The 25,237-nt window shown below is 38.6% G+C and overlaps 1 protein-coding gene across 4 annotated transcripts in view; it reads left to right on the top strand.

Moving 5' to 3' along the window:
- Positions 1-25,237, top strand: part of fred (friend of echinoid) — a 129,487-nt gene that overhangs the window by 57,890 nt on the left and 46,360 nt on the right. For 3 of the 4 annotated variants that reach the window (XM_064684771.1, XM_064684774.1, XM_064684773.1), the window contains exon 2: positions 4,459-4,660. In XM_064684771.1, coding sequence (XP_064540841.1) covers positions 4,459-4,660 — 202 coding nt within the window. Of the gene's footprint in view, positions 1-4,458; positions 4,661-19,664; positions 20,091-25,237 lie in introns of those variants that run through there. The other variant, XM_064684772.1, reaches the window with a different exon arrangement.

Below are 25,237 nucleotides of genomic sequence, written 5' to 3'. Positions count from 1 at the left end.
ACTTTAATTAAGTATTTCATATTTTTCACTTTTTTTTATTCTTTTAATCTTAAATCAAGCAAACACAACACACACACACCCAAGCGTGTCTTGGGCAGAGCTGCGTCTGTATCGTGTGTGCACTTAGAAAATCGTATTAAAAAGAGCTTCATTTCCTATTCAAATCGCATACTGTTTTGCTCAGTGCATTTCTTGTTCGGCTATGATGTTATTTACATTTCTGTTTTGATTTCGTTTGGTTTATGAAGACATCGCAGTCGTATGCGCCCCCCCTTAATGCCAGTGGAAACCTCAGGCAGAACACAGCAGAATTGAGTAAAAAATGCAAGGCAAAAGTTTTTCTTATTGCTGCCTGTTGTTGGTTGTGAGTGTGTGTGTGTGAATTTTTTCTATTTGTTTTGTTTTGGTTGCAATTCGTAGACTTTTGACTTGTGCCGGCATCTCTGTGTGCCCAGGCAAATGAACCAGCAGCAGGACGACAACCTCAAAAGTCAACTTATACCATGGCCCAAACACTGCCTCCACCCACGCAGCCCCGCCCACCATCCAGTGAGACGTGCCAGTGAGCTGTGTGCACTTGCATTTATGAATGTTTAAGCACTCGAAACTACAGCAAGTTCCACCAAAGGAGCAGCAGCACAATTGAAAAATTCATAAACCCACCAGAGAAATACATAAATGAGTGAATGCTCGGAAAAGATACAAAGAAGTAGTGTGTGCATGTGTGTGTGTGTGTGTGTGGCTGTGTGTGCTAAAGCCCTAATGATGGCTAATTATTACAAGTCGCACACAATCGCTTGTAAAGCCACACACTGAGTCGATTTTTATGTTGTTGTGCATAAATTCTATTAAACTAAATTAGATTCTTGGGATTTACTACATTTGTTAGTCAGTAGATATTTGTGAGAGAGTGCCATAAAAACCAAAATTGGCATAGATTATTTGTTGCTTGACATTGTGAACTCTTTCTATGTGGAGATTGGTTGAAAGTAGAAAAGGTTTTAAAAAAGCGGTAGCTATACTGCATACATATATAGAAAAACATGATACCCTTTTTGCCCATTTTCAATGAGTTCAGGGTATAAAAATATGTTAACAATAAGTATAACTGCAGGGCATCTTAAGGCTGAGCATACCTGATCGAAAATTGAGCAAATATTTTAAAATCTTTGGAAATTAAAATTTTAATTGTGGCAAAGTTAATCGAGCGAACACATTTAATTGCTAATTGAAAGTTTGTTCATCAATTGAAACTCTTTTTGGACCTTGCCGGCGAAACTTTAATGTACATAACTATCAGCGGGTTTTTAAAATGTATTTTAAACTATTAAAATGCACATTGGCGTGCAGCTCTGTGTCCAAACAAGATTCTGTTTACATTGCGGCATAAAAAAAATGTAAAAAAAATATCTTGACATAACACAGAAAACTTTATTTATCTCTTTAATGCAGCGATATTTGTTTGTCTTTTTCTTTTGGCAACGCGCATATTTTAATTTACCAGCAAACAACTTAAATAAAGCAAACGAAAACTTTATTAAAATGCATATGAAGTTTACATAAGCACAAATACGTGTGCATAATGCTAGAAGGGGCAGGGCGGCAGGGGGATATTTTGACCAGTGGCTCCTGTGCTGGCCAGCAAACGTTTATAATTATTTGCATAAATATATGCAAATCGTTGGTAAAAGCAGCCAACAGCAAAGTCAAAATTTAATTCACAGCTGCACATTTGCTTTGCCTTGCTTTGCTTTGCCGTGTTTCCTGTTGCCCCTCCACAACTCTATCATAATTTTTTCAAATGTATTTAGTTAATTTTTGCCTTAATATTAATTTCATAAAAGGTTTAAATAATTGCAATTAACGTAATGCTGCTTAAAAAGTGTACAAATTATATTTTAGGATGTTAACAAAACTCAAACACATAATCAAAGTATAAAACAGAGAGTCAAACAAACGGCATCAATCAGTGGAAATGGGAATGCATATTTTCAGCAAAATGCTGCGAGCATTTAAGCCAACAAATGTTGCAATTATTTGCATTTATTTATTTTGTATGGTTTTTTTGGTATATCTGTAACATTTTACTCAGCTTTGATATTTTTTCTGGCCATGCAACAGCAACAATCGCAATGTTAATTACAATAACACAGAGCGCACGAGCTGAAACACAACTTTTTTATGCCAAAAAGTAGTCGAATGGTAAAAAAATTTTGCGGGCGGCAATTGAATATGCAGCTGCCGCCCTGCCGGCCCTCCGCCTCGCTCCCACACAACTTGAGTACATTGAGCTGTTTGTTTTATGTGGCAGAGTGAAAAATCTCAACACAATATCAAATGCATGTGTACACATTGCGCGTTTAGTTCGCTACTCTTTTATTATTATTACTATTTTTTGTGTCCTGTCTGAGCGAACAATGAAGAGCTGGCAAAAAAAATGTTTTGTATATACATATATATCTATATATATACATATATGTATATGCACTGCACACAAAAAACAGATTTGCGCAAACAAAATACATGCTAGGGGTTGGCTGCTGTGATGGGTTAAAAAACTGCAAGCAGACAAATTAAAACTAAGCGCTCCGAACAATGTACAAACAATTCTCCCCGGAGTGGGAGGCGGGCGGGGGGTGGCAAGGGGTGGGGGCGAGTCACACTCGACCCAATGGCAGCCACTCGACCATTTGCTCCATTTAGCTGCAGACACATACGCACACACACACACACACACACACTGATTGAACTGTGCGCTTGGTTGTTTATTCACAGTGCTGCTCAAACTGTTAATAGATACCACACAATGTGGCAACTCAATTTTTGCCCATTTCATTTCCCAAAACAATTTGATTTCTTTATCAAAATCGATTTCTCCATATTTTTAATAATTATTTCAAACGTGCTGCAATCTTGGAATGCTTGGAACACATTAAAATGGGTTTCTGCTTAAATTTGATCTTTTTAAGTTAAAAAGAGTGCGCTGCTCGAGAGATACCCTGTAGAAAGGTGCAGTTATTATGTGGAATGCAGCGCTATATGCTAGATTAACAATTATTGTCACTTTTTATATTATCAAAAAACATATATTTTTTTAATTATAATAAAATATATCATACCCTACATATATATCAATGCTTCGGTTGTAGGCGGACTTCTTATTGTCAATAAATTTAGATTTTCTGAAAGTCCCATCAGTACCAAACATAAATATAGAAAAATGCGACCTACCTACGAGCCGAATCATCTAAACACCCTACTGTATTAGACCATGTCCTCAAAAAGTTAGCAATATATTAACGTCCAATTCTAAATTGGAAATGTTGTTAACTAGAGTAAATGCACATTTCTAATTTCTGTTAGTTCTGATGTCCGAAATTATCAAAGTTATTTTTTGTTATTTTCCCCATTAATTGTTTTTGAATATAAAAGAATCACTTATGTTTTGAATTGCCTGAAAATAAAAACGAGAGGGGAATATTACCCTGTAGACATTTGCTTACGTTTTGCAGATATCTGAAATTAGTGAATCTCGTAAATGCTGAGTTTGATTAAAAGATCAATGATGATAAGATGAGGAGCATAGTACATCTAATGAGTGTCAAGTTAGATCAACATATCGATTGTCAAGTTATCAACTAGCGATCCAAAGTAATCAAATTGGATACGATATATGACATATTTAATTAACACATTATTAATTTTATATACCAGAAATATCAGTCTATCAGATAGATTGCTAAACAGAGAGCTGAGTACGATCTATAGATGCTTATCCAACACATATTCACGCCATATTTTTAGGCCCTTTCTAATACTTTTATGACTATCGGCATACAAAATGCTCAACATATAAATAATTTATAATCAAGAACTGCCGAAACGGGCCCCTGTTTGATTTCCTTATACACACGCGCCTCCATAAATACGAGCTTGTAAAATGTTAATGTAATTGAGTCGATATACATTTGTGGAACACATCGGAGTACAAATTTTCTCAATTTATTTCTAGTTTTTCAAATGTACATATATACATAGAGCCACAGTGTGTGCGTGCGTGTGTGTGTGTGTGTGCATTATTCATTCTGTTGGCGAGAGATTTACAATTTCTACAATTTCAACAATATTTTTAGTATTGATTGCCGGAACCCGCGACTGTTGCTCCGATAATAAAATAAATCAAATCCGTTCAGGCAAACAGCCCGCGGATACATTTACCCTCACCCCCTCCCTGTGAGCGTGTGTGTGTGTGCTTTTTAGTTATTTCTATGTGTATTGGGATTTTGGTTTGTTGTTGTTGCAGTTGGTTCGTGTGCAGCAGGATTTACTGTACGGCGTATTCTTAATTAAATGTGCGCTGCAAATTTACACAATCAAATTGCATTGCCATGTAATACCCCTTCTCTATTAAACCGCTTTTCCTCATCCTTTTTCTCTCTCTCTCTCTCACAATTGCAGCATGCCTGTGGCTTTGGATGTTGGCTGTTGCCGCGGATGAATCGCTGGACACACGCGAAGGCGTCGATCTGGTGCTCAAGTGCCGTTTCACCGAGCATTATGATTCAACTGACTTCACCTTCTACTGGGCACGTTGGACCTGCTGCCCCACATTGTTCGAGAATGTGGCCATTGGCGATGTGCAGCTTAACTCGAATTATCGGTAAGTTGTGCAAAAGAGAGTGTGTCAGTGTGTGCGTGTGTTTGTGTGTGTGTGTTTATGTGTGTATTGTACTGCGTGTCCTTTGGCCAGCCGTCTGTGTGTCCTGTGTGCAATGGTCTGATAAATCACAGCCAGCCTCCATAAATTCAACACTGATGGCCTGTCAATAAGCAGGCGAAAAGTTAAAGGCCGTCTGCGTGTTGGGCTTGGGGGCGTGTGGCTGCGGGAAGTCTGCTGCTGCACATTTATTTAATTGCCTGCCTGACATCGACACTCAACTGCCCAAGGAACGAGTATTACAAACACCCCTGCCCCGCTCCTCCACCATTATGGGCCGCTCTATCGCATATTTATTGATAAAAGATGAAAGATGCGAAAGTTTCGCGATGCGTTCAGCTGTTAAATTTATTAAAATTGCCAATGGCTGTAAGGATGACGACAGGGACAACGGCATCATCAACATCGATGGCATCGTCGCCGTTGTTGTGTACATCATTAAATGTTCATCTGGCAGGCGATAATTCATAGCCAGCCACGCCTAGAAATATGAATGGGCGTGCACACAAGCACCGCATGCAGTGTAAACAAGATGAGATTCCCTGTGCTAATACTCCAAGGTTGGGCAGGGAGCTGTTCGGTCTTCTGCAGGGGCAAAGGTTGGGGGTTGGGTTCGAATGGCATAAGGATAACGTGGCCATCAGAAGCAGCTGTGCGCGCTGCTGTGTGCCGTAAGCATAAGCGAAATTATTATTATACCATTTCGTTAAAACAATGGGAGAAATACGCAAAATAAATTGTTTCTACAAAATTGACCAGAAAAGAAAGCAAAGAAAAACCGATTAAATAAAAGAAAATACGATTCAAATAACAAGTTTAGAGAAATGGAGAGAATAAATTGCGAATGCTGTTAAATTACAATATAGCAAACAAATATAGAAGACTACTTTAATTATAATAATTAATAATTTTGCATATAGTATATTTATTTTTAAGCAATAGTAAATGTCTGCAAATTAATACTCTACATTGCATATAAAATAATGATTATTTAATTTCATTACAATAAATTATTATGTTTAATTATTATTATTAAATTATATATTTTTAAAATACTTTTCGCATATTCAATTATTATCATTATTTACTAATATTACATAATTATATATATTTCTTAATATTATTATAATACATTTTCCACAATAAATTCTTATGATTGCACAAAAGTACACGTTTTTAATATTTATTAAATTCCTTTAATAATAATATTTTATTGTGTTTATTTATTAATATATATAATATATATTTAAATATTTTTTGAATACTTTTATCATAATAAATTATTATCAAAATTTCTTATTATTGCTTTCATATTTTTTTATTTAATTTTATTTAATGTATTTAATAAATAATTTATTATAATTATTTATAACTTTTCATATTTTCAATTTTTATAAGTAACTGATAAATGTATATTTATTTTAAATTCACATTATTAATAACCAAATATTACTCAAAATGGTAAAAATATTAACGGAAATTCAAATTAGCATCAACTTTCTTTGCACAATTTGACCAATTTGTGCCATTGTTTATAATTGGCAACACATTGCGTATACGCAGCTTGATTAAAGCGCCGAAAAGCTCGTCAAGCATTGACGGCCCTTTAAATGGCTGTTTGGAAAATGTGGCGAATTTTCTTATTGTTGCTGCTGCATATTGTGCTGTTTGGCCGCCCTGCCTATTTATTTATTAATCATAATAATCATTTTGCAGAGCATTTTAAGCGTGAAAAACATTCAATGCGGCGTATGCCGCAAATCGTTTGGAAAATGTTCAACAGTACACGCCCACAAGAAGAGACAATCACGCACTGAAGAGACAGGCACACACAGACCCATTCATTGGCCAGATAATATATATACATACATATATATACATATACATGTATATGCATATATATTATATGGATAGGAGCAGCCGCTAAACATGCAAAAACAGCAAACAGATCGGCAACAAAAGAAAATTATTGTAAAATTTTGCTAATCGCGCGTTAAACAATTTGCTTGATTTATGTGGGCTTAGAGACTGGGCTAATGGCGTTGCCACAAAGCACAACAAGAACAGCTACAACGGATGCGCATTATGGTAACAACAAATGTTTCGGAATGTAGAATAGAAGGTACCCTGTATAAACATAGCATTTCAGGATAGGATTGTTCAAAAGAGGCTCTAGTATTTCGCATAAAAATATATCATTTTATAGTAGAATTGATCAAAAGATATTCCATATCTGTTTATTTAGCTGGCTCAAGGTCCGGGGCTTAGTTTATTATAATCAAAATCTACCGCGAGTCTAATAATAATAAATAAAGAGATAAAAAAGAAAGGTCGTTAAAACCAGAATTATCTATAGCATACTTCTTTATCATATATTCTTTATATATGTGATGAATACAGAATATCTTTATCTATAGCACATTCTAGTTATATATAGTAATAGTTGCACATAATTATAGTTAAATATTCTAGTTATACCTTTAAATTAATTCTGCTTTTATGACTGTTTGATATCGGAAATGGACTCTATACACTCTATACATAAATATATGTATATATACCTTTTAATGAAATTTACCTATGTTCTTATTGATTTTTGTTACCAGAATTATATCTAATAGATTGTTATAAAATATAGAGGAAATATATAAATAATGAGCTCATCTTTCGTATGGTTTTCAGTATTTTTTGTTGTTGTAATTTTATTAAAAATATTTCTGACTACATTTCAAACATTGAAATTCATTCATTTTCATGCTATATTTATCTATAATCTATTTTTTTTTTAATTAAAAATATATATTTGAATATTGTTGGATTTACGAATGTTGTTTAAAAGGTTTTACCAAGCATTAATAAGGCATTGATCACAAATTAATACTGCCCAGCTTTAAAAAAAAATGTGGGTATCAAAATGGCTTGCTGCATTTTGAGCATAATATTGTAAATGGGTTTTCAACCATTTCCCCTTTTTTTGTGGCTTCAGAGCAAGTGTTGGTCACACGTTGGCAACAAAAAGTAATTGATTTGATCTCTGGGCTCTATTGCAAACACATTTTTGCATTTTGCATAAGATTTCGGCATAAAGTTTTTGATATATGGTAGCCATATAATTTAATTTATAGTTACCTTCACTTTCATTTTCGCAGCTGCACAAAGTTCATGCTTCCGCAAAAGCAATTAAGTTGAAGCTGTTTTGAAATGCAAAAATGTTCTAATGCCAAATAAAATGTGAAGCATTCAATCAACGCAGGCTCGTTGACTGCTAAACTACTAGTGGATGATGATGGATGCCAGCTGCTTGGCTCGACAAGTTGACCCCCAAAAAAAAAAGAGGGAGAGAGAAAAAAAGAAAAAGGTACGGTACGGTACGGCATAACGGCATGTGCCGCCCGTTTCGGTGTCCATTTGCACTTTGTCCTCTTCAAAAATGTTGTCATCTAGATGACATGAAATTTGCTTTAACAACGCATTCACATCTACATTGAAGCATTGTGCTCCACCTCTGCAGCTGTCAGATCCCATTCAAGTTGTTTTTTTTTCTTTTTCATTTTTTGGGGGTAGCCTGTTTCTGCCATGATATTGGAATTTTGTGTTCGAGTGCCGCCAACATTTCGGAAACAATCAAAAAAACATTTTTTTTTCGTTCTTTTCTTGGTGCAGATAAAAATTCTCCGACAGCAAGCGGCCTTTTCAATTGCGTTAAAAGAAATTTAATATGAAATTCATGTTGTACTTGTAACATATCGATTTTTAATTTTGATTTTCGAGCGCGCGCGTTCAATTTTGCAAGGCAGCCACCAGGGGCCGCTGTTTGGCTTCTTTGTTGTGGTTGCCCGTGAAATATTTTCATTTTTATTTTATTTTTTTGGTTGCTGAAAACCAAAAATAAATCCAAACACAGTTGGGCGTCGAGGAGGAGCTCTTCACATAACATCAGTCGAAAAATTGCCAGGCATTGGCATTGACGGTATCAGCTGTTTGATGCCTAACATTTGTGTATACCCTTTTTTTTGGAGTTATATTGATTTGGTCATGAGATTGGACGCAAAAATCGCTGAATAATTATTTTATCATAATTTTTAAAATATATTTAATTTATGTTTTTAAGCATTTATTCAGCTTTTTATGCCCTTGTAGAGGGTATTTTAATTATAACCACATAAAGTATATATATTCTTGATCAACAGTCGAGTTGATATAGCCATGTTCTTCTGTCCATCTGTCCGTCTGCCTGTTCGTAGACAAACTAGTCCCCTTGTCTTAAGGCTATCGTCTTGATACTTTGCATCGGGACGTGTTTCTGTTGCAGGCAGTAGATATGTCGAAACCGGCTGGATCGGACCACTATATCAAATAGCGGAAATAGAAAAGATCGGTCCAAAAGTATGCTCTTATTATTGTTTTCCCTTGAGGAAACTCAACATTTATTATTTATACTGTGCTCCTGATTTATATACAAAATCTTATCAATCTTATCAACGGACCAGTATATCATACAGCAGCCATACAAAAGATCGGTAGAAAAGTTAGTTCTAAAATAAAAACCCTTTTTTATATTAACCATAATTAATCAAAACTTGACCAAATTCTCCTTATATATTTGGAAATTCTTATCAACATCGGTCCACTATATCATATAGCTCCTATTCTCTTATATCTGCAAAAGGGAAATGCCTGCAAGGGTATTAAATCTTCTATGTGCCTAAGATATCCGTATTCCCTCGCTTATATTTTATTTTATTCTTAAATTAAATTATTTTAAGATAATTCTGCTAAAATTTAATTTGTTGCTAATCTATTTTATTCTAACCAAAATCCCTCCCCAAATCTTTTCTAGTTTAACAGCAGAGAAAAACATGATTAAGCTATTAGTTATGCGAAACCTATTCAAGCAAGAGCACTCAAAATTCGTTGTTGTTTTTGTTAAATCGACTTTAACCTATTTCTTGTAGTCTTTGCAGCCTTTTATTGTGGCTGTCGTTGTTGTTTTTGCTGCTGCTGCTGCCGAATGCCAGGCCAAGCTGACACATTTCCCATTTTGTGATGGATGTGCGCAATAATTTTTGCTATTTATGCAAAAATTCGGCTGTTATCAATAGCGGAGCCCAGCCCGACAAAAGGGCGTCCCATGCCTCAATTTCTATATCTCTTTTATGCGAATGCGGGTCAAAATGTAACCTTTACCTTGTGCACACTCACACACACACACAGATGCACACATATGAAAAGAGACAAATGCATAGATCAAAATATGTGGCAACACGTGTTGGTTCCGATTCGTTTGACTTGTGCTACCCGCACACACACACGCACACACATATATACACATACATACGCGCACACATGTCGCGACAGGGGCGTAACATCTATCAGCGCGATGAGAATATGTATATATATATATATATATATATATATATATATATATATATATATAAACATCTATACATGTTTGTATCTATGTACACTCAAAGAAAAATGGCGAACTTAAATAATTCAAGTTTCATCTGAATAGAATAAAATCCATTCTGTTGTTCAAATTTTCGAATACATTTAGCCATTCTTAAAGTAGTTAAACACGCAATTTCTGAAAAACGATGTTTTAATATAAACAGAATGTAATATAATAAATAGTTTTTAAAAGAATTTACTGACTGAAAAGAGCTTACATTCTGAAAGGTAGCCCCTAAAATAGTTACTGTACTTGGTTCTTGATTTTTCTGCCTGGAAAAACCAATTTCGACTTTGATTTAAGCACCATTTCTTTCTCTGAGTGTATATATACATATTTTTTTCATATATGTGCGGTTATGGCAACACTTATGCAAATTGAAATGCAAATAAGCCTGCCAACCAACTGTCTGTCGTTTTGTAGGCGTGTTTTGGATATAACCAGTCCCCTCCCCCTACACTGCCCCTGCCCTGCTGCTCGCTTATACCACAAAAGTCAGCCGCTATACGAAAATTCGGATTCTTTGTTGATTCTCACGCTTTATTGAATTCATTTAAAAAGCAATTTTTCATGTTGCTGCCAGCAACAAATATAACAGCTGGGGCATTATGCCTACTGGAAATATGCGCCCTTTTGTTTTAAGGCAGCGCCTTGAAGTAGGCTATAAAAAATGTGACTCCTGCTAACATTCCAATTAGCCTTTTGTCTGTTGTCAATGCAGCCTACAAAAAACGAAAAGGACACAACCAGCAAAGCAAAGAAAAATACAAAAGAAAAAAATCAAGCACAGTAAAGGACACAATCGAGAGTAAACTGAGCTTCATCTGCAGTCCCCGAGTCCTTGGTGTGTTATATAAAAAGCCTGGCAAAACTGTCTGCAGCTTTGTTTGCCCAGACCCTGGTCAGAGCCACGCCTTCTTCGCCCACAGCCCCTTGTCTTACAGCAGTTTGCCTTTTGTTTGCGGCACTGTCAGGCCTCAAAATGTGCACCCAAAGACAATTAAACTCTTGTTAATGGGCGAGCACCAATAAAAATACAAAAAAAAAGGGACAATAGATAAATTGGTCGCATTCAGAGCTGTTCAACAGGCAATCGCATAAAGTGTTTATATGTGTATATAAATTTTTTATTTATTTTTAACTGCAGGCTTGAATGGTGCTCTAGCAGGAGATGTGCATAAATCACTTCATAGACCCAACATCAAATATTTCGGCAACAAATTGCAAAAAGCAGAACAACTTATATAAACGCATAAAGAACTTAAATAATTTTAAAGATATTTTGTGGTGGTTGTGTTCCATTTCATGTTATTTTTAATTTATATTTTTTGTTGATTTAATGTCTCTTGATTTTGATTGCAATAGAACTTATAAAGTCTTAAGCAATTTATTAAAATTGTGCAAATACGTGCAAAAACCTATCAAGAATTTTAATCCAGACAGCATTTTAAATGCTTAAAACTAAAAGCAGAAGCCGGTTTTTGAAAATAGTTTTATCAACGATTGCTGTTAAAATTGAATATTTGTTGCTTGAAAAAAATAGAATGAATTCTCTAAATTTGATTTTTCTTCCATTTGCAAACATATTCATCCAATTTATTTTATGTAAAATTTACATAAATCTTCGCACATTCTGTCAAATGTGAAAAACAATTTTTTTAAATATTCAGTGTAAACTTCAGAGTGTAAAGAAAAAGATTTTTACATGTATTAGAAAACCTATTTTTTATACAATTTAAAATTAAAAATCAGAATTCTTAGACTCTATATATTTATTGCAGGTAAAAATGAGGCTTCTAATATGTTTATTATTTGCAGCTTCAGACTTAAATCTGCGTAAATTTTGTATTTAAATAAATTTGTGAGCTTCACATTTTATAGATTTATTATTTTCATTTTCGTTCACTTGTTTTTTTTTTTATTAATTAATGTGTTTTAAAGCTTTGTCGAGGCTGTTTGGGGAAAAATTCAACTTTTTAAAATACTTGAGTAGCATATAAAAATATATTTCTGCTAATGGGCGCCGACGCTTTCAAGCTGAACATTAAATGTGCTGCGTGCAGCAAATTTAACGACTTGCCGCGTTGCAGGGGCACCTACGGAAAGCCTCGCGCTTCAGGTTAAGGTTCAGTGATTTTACTGCAGCTTTCGAGCGCGACCCCAGCTCGGGGTCAGAGGCTGTATATGGCTGAGAGTGTCGCGCCTTGTGGCATTTGCTGTTATGTGTACTTGTTGTTGTAGCTGTTGCTGTTTGTTGTTGCGGCGTGGTTATGCAGCATGGCAATGCGTAAATTAATTTTAGCCACTAAGCTTAATTTAAAGTTGGCTTAAGCCTGCAACACACACGTACACACACACGCACACACTTCACCATAACAAGTACAAGTGACCTTCTATGCAAATACGCGTGCAACAACAACTGCCGCCACATGAACAACAACAACATGAACAACAACCACATGGTCACCCGCCGACATGTGGAGTTCATAAAGTTCCCAGTACTCTGCGCTACGGACAACCGCAAAAGGCAACAGCAGCAGCAGCAGCAGCAGCAACAGCGGAGGCGACGCCGGAAGTTGTCCGCTGTACGAAGTGCGACTTGTCAACGTGTACTTCCGGCCGCCATCCTTCGCCACAACAGACGCAGCCACATAGACGCGGCCCATGCCACGACACGCAGACACACACACACACAGATACACACGCACACAGGAAACAGTTGGCTCGGCCTCCAACCAGCAGGAATATCTCTTTTTCGTCTTCGTCTTTGTGCCCACAAGCTTAACCACAGTCTCGGCTTGCTCCTCCACAACTTTATGAATTATTCAGTTGTATTTTTGCAGCTGCACTTTATACTGGCCAAACGCTGGCAATGTTATGAGCTTTCCACTTCGCAGGCAAAATCAAAATACACTAAAATACATATGTCCTCATCAAGCTGGTTAGGCTACTTTTGATCATTCCATTCCTATTTTGTTATATTATTGTTAAGTTAAGGTTAAATAAAGTAATTAGGAAGAAGACATGGCCATGGGCCGTGTTTTGTTCTTCGGGGAATTATAGTTTGTGATCTACACACGGACCCTTTGTGCCACATTCATGAAAATCGGTTTGGTATCTGCAAAGTTATGGAAGCTTTAAGTTTGAAGGTTACCTGAAAGTTTACAAGTCAACTTTTTGCGCAGCGGCTCGTGCGACATCAGGCAACATTCTTAATAAACAAAGAACATTTTAAATGAGTTTTAATTTTTGAAAAATTATTATTTCTCCACAAAATATAAGCTGAAAGTCAAATTATATGAATGCTTAAGCCTGATGCTAACTTATTCTTCAAAAATAAATATTCCTCGACCGTGTTGAGCTGGGCTGGCCAGGGCCATGCCTTGGCATTTATTCCCCGTGCCAAAGCAGAGCCCATCTCTTAAAGAAGCTTTTCTTCCCCAGCCTTATTTATGGTTCTATACGAAACCTTAACTCTGGGCAACTAACTTCTCTATCAGCTAAGCCATACATTCAGAAGAGTCGCGAAAGTAACCCACTTCATACCATTGGAAGATATGAATGCAATAGCAAAGCGATATCGCAGTCAAAGGAAAAGAAAATTCTGTATTAAAAATTGTAATTTATAAAAATTTTGTAAATATTTATCTGGAAAAACTCTAGCTAGGAAAATAATCTATTCTACCGCACAATATTTTAATAAGCTTATCAAATATTTATGTGCACTTTCTGATTATATAATAGAATTAGCCGAAGCAAGCGCAAAAGTTGTGCCTCAGTGGACACTGTCATGCCACAAATAGTTGTTGTTGTTGTTGCTGCTGCTGTTGTTGCACATTGCGCATACGCCGCGTGCTGCATTTGATGTCAACGCAAATTTGATGTTTATTTGCTTCGTTTTTGTTGAAGTTGTTTGTTTTGTTGTCGTTGTTTATTTGTTGTTGTTTTAGCCGGCAGCCACCTTGACAAGTTTTGTATTTATGCTGCCGCTGTTTCTGGCGTCTTTGTTGTTGTTATGTTTTAGCGTAAGTGATTTTGAAACACCTGCTTAACAAGTTGCAAGACAGCCAGCTTCACACACACACACACACAGACACACACACACACCCTCTCACTTGCCTGCTCAGTTCCACCTTTTGTGTCGACATTTATTAAGCTTGTTGTTGTTGTTGCTGCTGCTGCTGCTGTTTGCGGTTGCCGCAACACACAGTTTAGCTAACTTAGGAGCACACGGGAACACAGCAGCTCGAGGAGCAGCAGCAGCAGTGGGGCAGCAGTAGGCAGCAGCCGCAGTGGCAGTGGCAGTGGCAGCATCAGCAGGACATGGCTGCCTTGAAAGGAAGCCATTAACAGCCTTTGGGGGCTTCTGTTGCCTCTTGTTAGCTGTTCTTTTCATACCCTGTACCCATTGAAAATGTGTGTCGGGAATAGGGTAGGTCGACATAGGGTTTGAAAGCTTTACCCTTTTCTATAAAATCGATTTCTATCGATTGTCAGTTTAGATTTTATGAGCATAACCCAGAGAGCGTAGAAGCCAGATACTGCCAGGCTGACTCTGCGAATCTAATAAATATCGATAATTTTATGAATTCTACGAATATCGATAGTTATCGATATACAGCATCGTTTATTTGAGCATATGCTAGTAAACTTTCAAGATAGAGACACATTATTTGCAATATAAGTTCACTCTGCAGATTTATGCAGATTTTTGCAAAATATCGCTTACTCACATTATAACTGGAAATCGATATATATCGATATATATATTAATCGATAAATATCATTATCTATCATTATGGATCCATCGAAATACGAATATATATATTAAATCAATTCTTAGCTGGTTACAGAATATCTCTTCGTCGCACACTCTCGAGCAGAGTCCTCGTAACTTATTTTCTTTGGCCTGTCGCTGCTGTCTGGCAGTCACCTCGCCCCTCGTATCTCTTTCACCCCAGTCACTTCCCCGCGGCTCTTCTTTGCTGCTGCCCATAAACTTTCTTCTTGTCGCTTGCGCAACTAACATAAATTTTATATAATAATTTTTCTAATCAAAAAATGAATACATGCCTCTACACACATACACACAAACACACACACACACACATACTCCCACAGCCCGCTCACCTGCTCTGTTTCTACTGTTTTTTAAATACATTTTTAAATGCTGCAAAAATGCGGCGCGTGCTTCTTGCTGTCTGTTGTTGTTGCTGCCGCCGCTGCTGCTGCTTGTCATTCACCGTTAAAATCAATTTACGACAAAATAAACACACGCACTGCGAACAGCCACGCCCCACGCCCCACGCCCCAACTTGGCTGTTTACACTGCGCTGCGCTGTTTGTTTGTTTCCTGTGCCGTCCTCGACGTTGTCCTGACTGCCAACGCCATGTGGCAGGCAGCGACGACGGCAGCAACGGTGGCAGCGACGGTGGCAGCAACTGCGACACGAACAGGAGACGATGTCAACGTCTGCCGCTGTCACCTTTAATGTAGAAATATTTTTTTTTCTGCTCACAGCATTGGCAGACAATGAGCAGGAGGCGTTGCCTACACACACACACACGAACACACAATCAAACACACACACACACAGAGGAGCGCGCGTGGTATCATACACAAAATACCCGCACGAAATTTCACTCTCGCTTATCAAAATTGGCTTAAGGACATTCGTGCGTCCTACAAAAATTTAATGCGCCGCATTTTAAATGTGTGTATTTAACGCTAACTTAAAGCCAACTAGTTTATGAGTGAGAAAAGGGGTCGAGGGGTGGGGCTGAAAGGGTAGCTCATTAAGTGAAGGGAAATGCCAAACTAGAAACCAGAATGAGAATGCAGCCAGGATGCGGGCAGATATCACAGACGGAGACAGCGCAACGCGCAGGAAGCATATGGAGTGAACGCTCATTAAAATGCAGCACGCAAAATTTGATAGCAGACAACAACAACAGAAACAACAACAACAACAACAACTCGGATGATAATGATATGATACAGCAGCAAAGAAGAACAAATTAATTTTCAACTGGAAAAGAGAGTTTTTTCTTATTGAAAATAAGAAAAAATTGCTGCGTGGCAGATGGAATACCCTTATAGACATATGGCTTGGAATTGCGTTGATGCACACATCTAAAATTATATAAATTTGTCCATACTCATTTTTCGACTGATTTTTAGGGTAGAATTTTAGAATATGGTAATTCCATGTTCCAAGTCTTGTCTATATGATAAGATCATTGCAAAGCTTAAAAATGCCGAGATTAGTCAAAAGACATAAAGACGGGCCTATGCAAAGTTCTATAACATTAACTTATCAATTAAGAGGCGAATTTGCATAGCAAAAGATAGGACATGATATAGACAATAGATATAGTGAATATAGTATGGTATCCTACCACATCGTTACTTACAGTAAAAAACGCTTCTGCGAATCCGTATATATTTACCTGATGCCAACAAAAATTAAAATCAGTTCGACTATTGTGAACCAAAAAAGTTTATTTCGAGTGTTATTTCCAACCCTGTGACTTGTACAAAACGAACAGCCAGTGTGGGTAAACGGATAGCGCAGACAAATGAAGAAGGAAGCTGCCATTAAAGTGCGCGTAATTAAAAATTCAACGCAAAATCAACAGGAAAAATCTGTTAACTGTTAAATGTAACCTGTTACCAATCAGTGAAAGGCTGCTGAGAGCTGCAAGCTGAGATGACAAAGGGGAGGTGGTGGGTGGGGTGAGGCACGCCTTGTGTATGAGTCGGAAAATGCCGCAGGTGTAAATATGTTGAGGGCTGGCTGGTTGAATTACTCGCAGCATGGTTTTTGGTGGCAACAACAAGATGAAATAAATACAAGCTGGCACAAACAATAATGATGAGGGGTTGCGCCGAGATGCCACAAGGGGCTGGTGGGCTGCTTTGACAGCAGCAGCTGCTGCTGCGCAGGGGGAGCGCAGAGTGCCAGACATTATTGCCCCCGCGAGCATTGTGAAAGGCAAATAGTTTTGGCAACAGCAACAACAACAACAGCAGCAACAGCGGCAACAGACGATTGCCCAGTGGCATAAAGGCGGCTATTTGGATGCCAAGGGTTAAGGGCTCCGATGACAGCCAAACGTCTCCCTCTCCCATAGCAGCCCCCCTTTAACTATGCCCACGCTGCCAATGATGTTGATGGCGACGATGATTAGAACTGCGCAAAGGCCTCCAAGGAGCAACACCAGCCGGTTGTGTCCATTGCCTTAATTACGTGCAGATAAGAAACGCAAATATGAATATAGCAACGCCTCCGCAACCGCACCCGCACCCGCCCCCGCCACAGTCACAGCCAGCCAGCTTGGCCGCCCGCCCGCACAGCCCCTCTCCGCGTTGAACAAGTGATGTCCATGGCGCAACAGCTGCGTCACTAAACGCTCGGGACATAAACATAAAAAGTCTATGAAACTGTCATAAAGCAGGCAATAGAACTGAACGACCAACTCGTAGCTTGACACACGCCCCCGCCCCCGCCCATTCGCCACCCCAACGCCCTCCTCAATGCCCCCGCTCCCTGGGGAGCCACGGAATTGGCCTTGTCCCAAGCAGAAACTCATTTGTAAGGCGAGCACCATAAAAAAATTGCCCAAAGAAATTAGACGAGGTCCGTCGCCGTCTCCAACTGTTGTCCAAGCGCGCTGATGTTCAATGTGCGCCCAGAAGTGCGCTTTAAAATTGTTCAAGGCAGCCGGAACCGGCACTGGAACCGGTAACAGGGAATAGGGAATAGGGAGGAGCAGCAGCTACACCACAAGCTCATTTGACAGGCACAGTCAAGCTTGCTTACGGTTGAAAAGGTTACAAATTGATAGCCAACGATAAGAAATGATTATAAAACATCACAAATGGCTAACAAGACTTCAATGTTTTCAGTAGTCGATGCTCAGAGAAAAAAGTGATTTGAGAAAGTCAAATCGTCAAGTATAAAAGTAAAAGTTTGTTAACGAATTAATTTGGGTTTCGCTGCTGAATTTGAGCTGGTGACCTGCCGCTTGCTAGTTCGACGCTTAGATACTTTTCGTGAACAATTTAAGCACCCTTTCCTCCCACTTAGAGTTTGTATTTTTAAAAGCCTGGTGTTAGCTAGCTAAATAATACAAATGTTAATAAATAATAATAAAATCATAACACTTCATCAATTTTATATACAAATGGATTAAGCAAATTATGCCAAGTAAAACAAGTTCTAATCATAAATATGTTAATAAAGAATTCTCTTATTTGCAAGCAAAGTCATCTCAAAGTAAGTTTCACTGTAACGCGTTAGCCAAGCGAAAAATTATCTAACGACATGCCAGAGCACAGAATAGTAGTGCTTGGAGTTTGGGGGCAGGGTATGAGAGGCACGGGCATAGCTTAGAAGGGCAGCTTAGGCGGGGGTCTTAGCCATTTCATTTTTAGCCTCGTTGCCAGTGTCTATGCGAGTGTGTGCCTGAGCGTGTGTGTGCCTGTGCGTGTGTTTGTGTGTGTTTTCTAAAGATTATGCGCTTATAATGGGGCGCAAGTTTCCTCGGTGGCCATGGGCCGTTACCAAATCTCTACAAAATTGGCTTTTGAGCGCACATAAAATGTGTAAAGCGGGGCACCGAGTGTTACAGCTGTTAAGCGGAGGCCCAAAAGTAGATAACAACAACAGTACAACAGCAACAACAACAACAACACAAGAGAGATGAGCCCATAAATTAGAGCAGAAACGAAGTGAGTGCATTGTGTATCCGCATCCGCATCCACATCCACATCCACATCCGCATACCGCACCGCATATGACCCGACCATGTGTGCGTCTCACAGCTCCCGCATGAGTCGTAAAACGCAACATAATGAAACATTATAAAAATCATAAAAATCAACATCATATTTATGCACAAAAGCTGCGGAAACGGCAGACAGAATAAAAACTGCTGAAACCGGCAAAAATATGCAAAATATGACGAAAAGAAGAGCGCGAGACGGCAGCAACAAAAGAAGAGAATCAAGATAGACAAAAAAGGAGATAGAGAATGTCCCAAAAATGTCGAATTTTTTGTGCTCTAAAATTTTTCTGTGGTGATAGTCAAAGAAATTAAAACCTGTAGTTAAAGAAATAACTGTAACAAATTTAATTAGGACACACACATTTTTCTAGAGTAAACATAATAAATTAAATAGAAATGTAGAACTTTTCGTAATAAAAAAAAAAATCCGAGCAACGCCGTCTAATTTCATCTAGCTTACAATGATAATTAACATGTTTAGTTAGAAAAATCTTTTAATAATTATCAAAAGCTAAAAGAACGAAATGCGGTACATCTTAAATTCTCTTATATTATCTGCCGCCATATTTTATATTATATTTACAATTTACCATTTTCTGTTCGTATAGCAACTGCTTTAAGTCTAGACTTAGATACAAACATGTCAACGCAAAATTTAACACTCAAAGATCTTTTTAAATAAATGCAAACATTCAAAATTTTACATGTACATAAACACTAAAAGTAGTTGTTTCCAGGAATCGAAGTAAATACAAACATCTTATAAAATTTATAGTATCATGTGCTGTCGCATAAATATGCAAAGTGTCCACAGCATACGCACGCACACACATGTACGAGCAAGCACGCACACACATCCACATAAGAGTCGTAAATATGCCGCCGCAACAATATTGAATGTGTGCGCGAGAGCGAAAGAGAAGTCGGTAGACAGCAGATAGCAGACAGCAGGCGTGAAGAGCGCGCACTGCTCGTAAATTTGGCGTTACACGCGACGCTGGCGTCGCTGCTGCTGCAATTTCTTTCGCACAGATTATAAGTTACGGGACGTGGCGGCCGGAGTATGAGACAGCGAGCGTATAAGAATGGAGAACTGGAAGATGGCATGCAGGAACAGTAGTGGATGTGGAAGTAAAGTAGCCGTTGCTTTTATTATGTATATTACGCCAAATAAGATAGAGAGAGAGAGGGGGGCAAAGCTAGCTTGTGCTTGTATGGTTATGTTGGGGCAAGCGTTTGTCCGTCTCACATGTGCAGCAGTTATGCATATATGTGTGCGTGTGTGTGTGTGTGTGCAAGCTTATCACAGACCACACGATTCTCTCACACTGTCTTGGCATATTAACATTTATTTTTCACAGTCATTTTGACTGCGGCGACAACACAGCAGAAAATTTTACTGCTGCTGCTGAGCAAATAAAAACTGACAGCAGACAAAAAAGTGTTGCATAAAACGCAAGCCGCAAGCACAGCTGCCAGTGTGTCTGTATGTATGCGTGTGTGCTTGGCTTTGCAACTGTCGGTTTTTCTGACTTTTGCTTAACGCCCGAACCGTTATGATTTATGCATATTCCACTGTGAAATCTATTGAGAAATCAGTGACAGGCAAAATATGCATGAGCACCACACACCAACACACACACATATATATATACATATGCTAAGACGCTTAGCAAATGGACAAGTTGATGCATTGCGCATATAAATTCCCCTTCCAAAATTTCAATACACATAAGCACTAATATTATCAACATATGAAAAGTCATTGCTGGCCTTTCCAGCACTTTTACAACACTTACCTTTTGCAACAACAATAACTATGACGCAGCTACCTCTACATAATTTTTCACTCCTTTTAAACGCTTGAAGGCATTCAGCTTAGCTTCAAAATGATTTATTTATTTATTGCATTCAATTTGCTTAACTCACTTTTGTTATTTTTATACATTTGAAATTGCTTTACTCACTTTTATTATTTCGTTTAGTTCTAATTTTAATTATACGCTCACAAAACACAAACAGTTTACACTTTGCCAAAAACAATAAAACTGAAGCGTGGCTTTCCAGTTTAGCTGTTTTATTATGGTTTTATCTTATTCTGCTTTGAACTAACGGTGCTTGGCAAGCTGCATTTAATTCCTCTTTGTCTTCTACTCTACTTCTGCCATTACTGAGAGAGCGCGAGAGTCATCTGACTTGCCATCTGCGAGCGCTGCTCAAAAGGCGCTGATCACCGACTGGCTTTGTTGTTGTTGTTCAATTTAACATAAATGTAAACAGCAGCCGCTTTCAGTTCATTTTATACTCTTTGCTTTAGTGTTCGGATTTCGCGCAACGGAGCACTTGCTAGATAACAAAATATCGCACTGCCAACGCAGTTTAAACGCGGAAGCCTATATTGCGGTTTCTTTAATAGTTAAATGTGCTTATTAATTGACAATGCAGTGAAAAACTAGTTTATGTGAAGTCTGTCTTTGATTGCAGCTTGTATAATTTCCTTCCAAAGAGCTAAAAAGTGCGCGAGTGTCATATAAATATCCAATTGGAAACGCTGCTCAACAGGGGCAGCTCAGCTTCTGTTAGACAGTAATTATCTGTCTTAAATTCATCAGTTTTACTATTGCCTGAGAGAGATAGAGAGCGCATGTGCTAACCTATTTTCCCCAATTAGTCTATGTGAGGTCTGTCTGCAGCTTGTGTTATTTTTTTTCAATGAGCAAATAGGTGCGCGAGTGTCAACTAAATATCCAATTGGAAACGCTGCTCAGAAGGCGCTGATCAGCTTCTGTTAAACAGCAGGTTTCTGTGTTAAATTCTGCTGTTCTGCTATTGCCTGAGAGAGAGCGCATGTGTTAACCCATTTTCTCAATTATCCTATGTGTGCCTGTCGTTACTGCCATCTTGTGTAATTTTTTTCCAATGCCCAAAACGTGCGCGAGTTTTAACTAAATATGCAACTGGAAACGCTGCTCAGAAAGCGCTGATCAGCTTCTGTTAAACAGCAGCTTTCTGTGTTAAATTCTGCAGTTCTGCTATTGCCTGAGAGAGAGCGCATGTGTTAACCCAATTTCCAGCTGGAAGCATAGCTAATTTGCAATGGATGCCGATCAACAGCCTGTTGTTGTTGTCCTTGTTGCTTGTTGTTTTGCATTCAATGCAATTTAATGCTCTTATACACACACACAGGCTTGCGTGTTGTGTAAAGAACACGTGCATGCCGACACATGGAAATACGTATGTATTTATGTATGTATTGCACCACAAATTACATGTAAGTGTATAAAATTCGAATAAAAGTACCAACTTATTAGTATAAGTTTAATATAAGTCTAAAAAAAAAGTTAAAGAGGAGAAAAAAGTACAATGTTGTGACAGTAAATTCCAGCAAGGTAAAAGGTTAAAATCTCTCTGACTTATTTAAATTAAAAAGGTACAGTGTACCATAAGTTTTGGTACATTTGCAGCCCTGCCGTGGCAGGCGTGCATGTCAATTTGTGATTGAGCTTATGCAAATGCGCGCTCGCTCTGCCTCCCTCTTCCATTCACATTCTCATTCCATTCAACAGAATTGCATGGATGTGACGTCACGCTCGGTGCGGACTGTGCTGCGTACCTTGCCTCATTTCATTTGCACTTAACAGATGCAAAGTAAACAATTTGATTAGCGCCGGTTTTGAATGGCGCTTGGGCAACATTTGATTAGTGAATGTTGCAAGTGCTGTAGCGCGCACAGCTTTGACCTTTGCCCCTTATCAACACACCTGCTGCTGTAGCTGCTGCTGCTGCTGCTGACAGTGAGCCTCTGTCAAGGATAACACATTCATGTTGAATGTTAACCCGCAGTTGTTGTTGTTGTTGTTGTTGTTGCCAGTCACATTGCTGTCATTCGCACACACACACACACACGCATTTACCGTTAAAGAGCAACACACACACACACAGACAGACTTACACAAAAGGCAAAGGCAGCGCCTGCAAAACTGTTGCAAAGGCCCCGCGCAAACACGTAAATAGTTTAGCAAGGACACACACCCGCACACACACACACATTCATATACCCACGCATTGCATTGAATTTGTGAAGGCACAAAGGCTACCAAAGAAGATGGCATCAGTTGGTCGGGGTTCTGTGGGGGAAGGGGGGTATTGGGTGATGGCACAGGTCCAGATAAAGCCAAACATAGCATCAAATTGCCTGTTCCTGTAGGTAAGGGGAAATGGTGGAGACGGGCGAAGGGGCGTGACACAGCAAAAGCATTTATAGAAATTTTGCACAAGCGCCAAGTCAAATAAACGGCATGAATGAAACTCTGTGCATTGAAGAGGGTATTGCTGGATGGGTGGGTCGGGGTGGGGTTGGCATATACCAATAAGCATGATGGATACAGATACATGTGACTCAACAAGCATGACCCCCGGTGCCCGTCCCCGCTCCCGCCCCCGCTCGCATTTAGCATGAATGTCGCCTTTGCATAACAAATGTTAGCAACATGTTTCAATAATGAGCAGACGCTGGACGCTTCCTCTGCCGCGTTGCACAATCGTGACTACATTAGGGATGACAACGGAAATCTCGATGAATATATCGTAGCCATAAGAAAAAGGGATAGCGATATTCGATAACGATAAAAGAACTAAAAAGGCGGCAACAATTACGATACATTTTTTTTATCGTTAAGAAAGTGCGGTAAGAAAATAACGTCATGTCAAATAAATTGATTTAATATCGATACATGTATCGTATCGATAAAAAAAAGTGCGATAGCGCGATATAAACGATTTTTGATATGGATAAACTAGGACTGTGTGCGATAAGAAAGTAACGTCGTGTCAAATATATTTGATTTAATGCAGCATTAATTAAATTTATCGATAAATCATGTGATTTATCGAAGTGCTTTTCTTTGATAAACTTAAAACTGATTTCTAATTTTGATAAGTATATTTTAAACTTACCTAACTGTTTATTATCGATCATATTAATCGATATTAAATGCGATTTTCCCTATCGGATGTTTGCTGCGATATCATTTTCGATATTTTCTTGCCCAACTGCATCACGCCTCGCATTCTGGCCGCTTCGGCCCTGGGCCCAAGCGCATTCTGGGCTACGATTGAGCAATATGCTGGACATCTCCGGCGGCGTCGTTCTGACAATTCCCTCCGCCCGTCCACCTTTTCCACGCTTTTCTCGCTTCCCTCTCCGCCTCATTGTGTTCCCTTTTGCCTCAGGGTCAGCCCTTTATAATGGCGTCGCGTCTGCGTCTCTCTGACTCCAATGCCAACTGTGACTGTGTCCCAGCACCAAATTAATCGTTTCCACAGTGCGGTCGGCACTCAGTTGCGTTTGTCACCCAGCCAAACCGCCCGCTCCCCCCCCGCGCTGTACGCCACAACCGTCCCGCTGTCTGTGTGCGCCTCATTTGTTATGGCCATTTGCATAAATAAGTCACTGGCAGCGGCATTTGGACCAGTCCAAAACCACTGGACAAGACGGACAGACGGAAAGTTGGACGGATGGCTCGACTGGACACACTACGGTATACCCAGGGGGTAGCAGGGTGATGGCTGCCGGGAAGAAAGGGGGGCGGGTCATTACAATTGGGCGGAAATTGTGTGAATAACATGATGAATGCTGAGGCCTCGAGTCGAGTCGGTTGTTTCATCATTTGCTTCGCTTGTTGTCGGCATTCCTCCCCCTCCCCTTTGTCTACATCTATCCGTAATCGATTGTTGTAGGTCATGGCATATACACGTCAAATCCTAATCATATTATTGTGGATTAATGCTAACAGATGAGCAAAGATGGTGCAAAGCAAATAAAGCCTGCTTTTGTTGAGCAGTGTTGATTTTCGTGTGCAGTTCAATTATGCGTTGACTTTCTTGGGAGCTTCGCTTTTTATTATGATTAGAAAATATTGCTAATAATATTCATATCGATATTTTATGCAACAATTAATTTGTGACTATCGATAGATTGATTCATACTGATTACGAGGGAAATTATATAACTATAGAAATTAAATAAAGAAGAATATATTTTGGCAGGATCGTCAATATTTTTGTGTTAAGTTTAAGAAAGTCAGGAAGACTTCGCAGAACTAACACTATATTAGACCTTTATATATCTCTCTATATATAAAACTTTTTGTGCCGACTGACTGATTGGTGATCAATGCACAATGCACACAAAACGGTTGAATGAAAGTTTTTTGTTTAAGATTTTGAGAGAATTTATTTTAAACGTATCACGAGTAAGGCCGGGGTATTCCCGCTTC

This window comes from Drosophila montana, unplaced genomic scaffold, assembly GCF_035044405.1.
Source record: "Drosophila montana isolate Dmon_TW-CO22-7 unplaced genomic scaffold, ASM3504440v1 contig_2_1, whole genome shotgun sequence".
NCBI classification, from domain to species: Eukaryota; Metazoa; Arthropoda; class Insecta; order Diptera; family Drosophilidae; genus Drosophila; species Drosophila montana.
The sequence above is the reverse complement of the archived record's forward strand: the minus strand, read 5'-3'. Positions and strand labels throughout refer to the sequence as shown.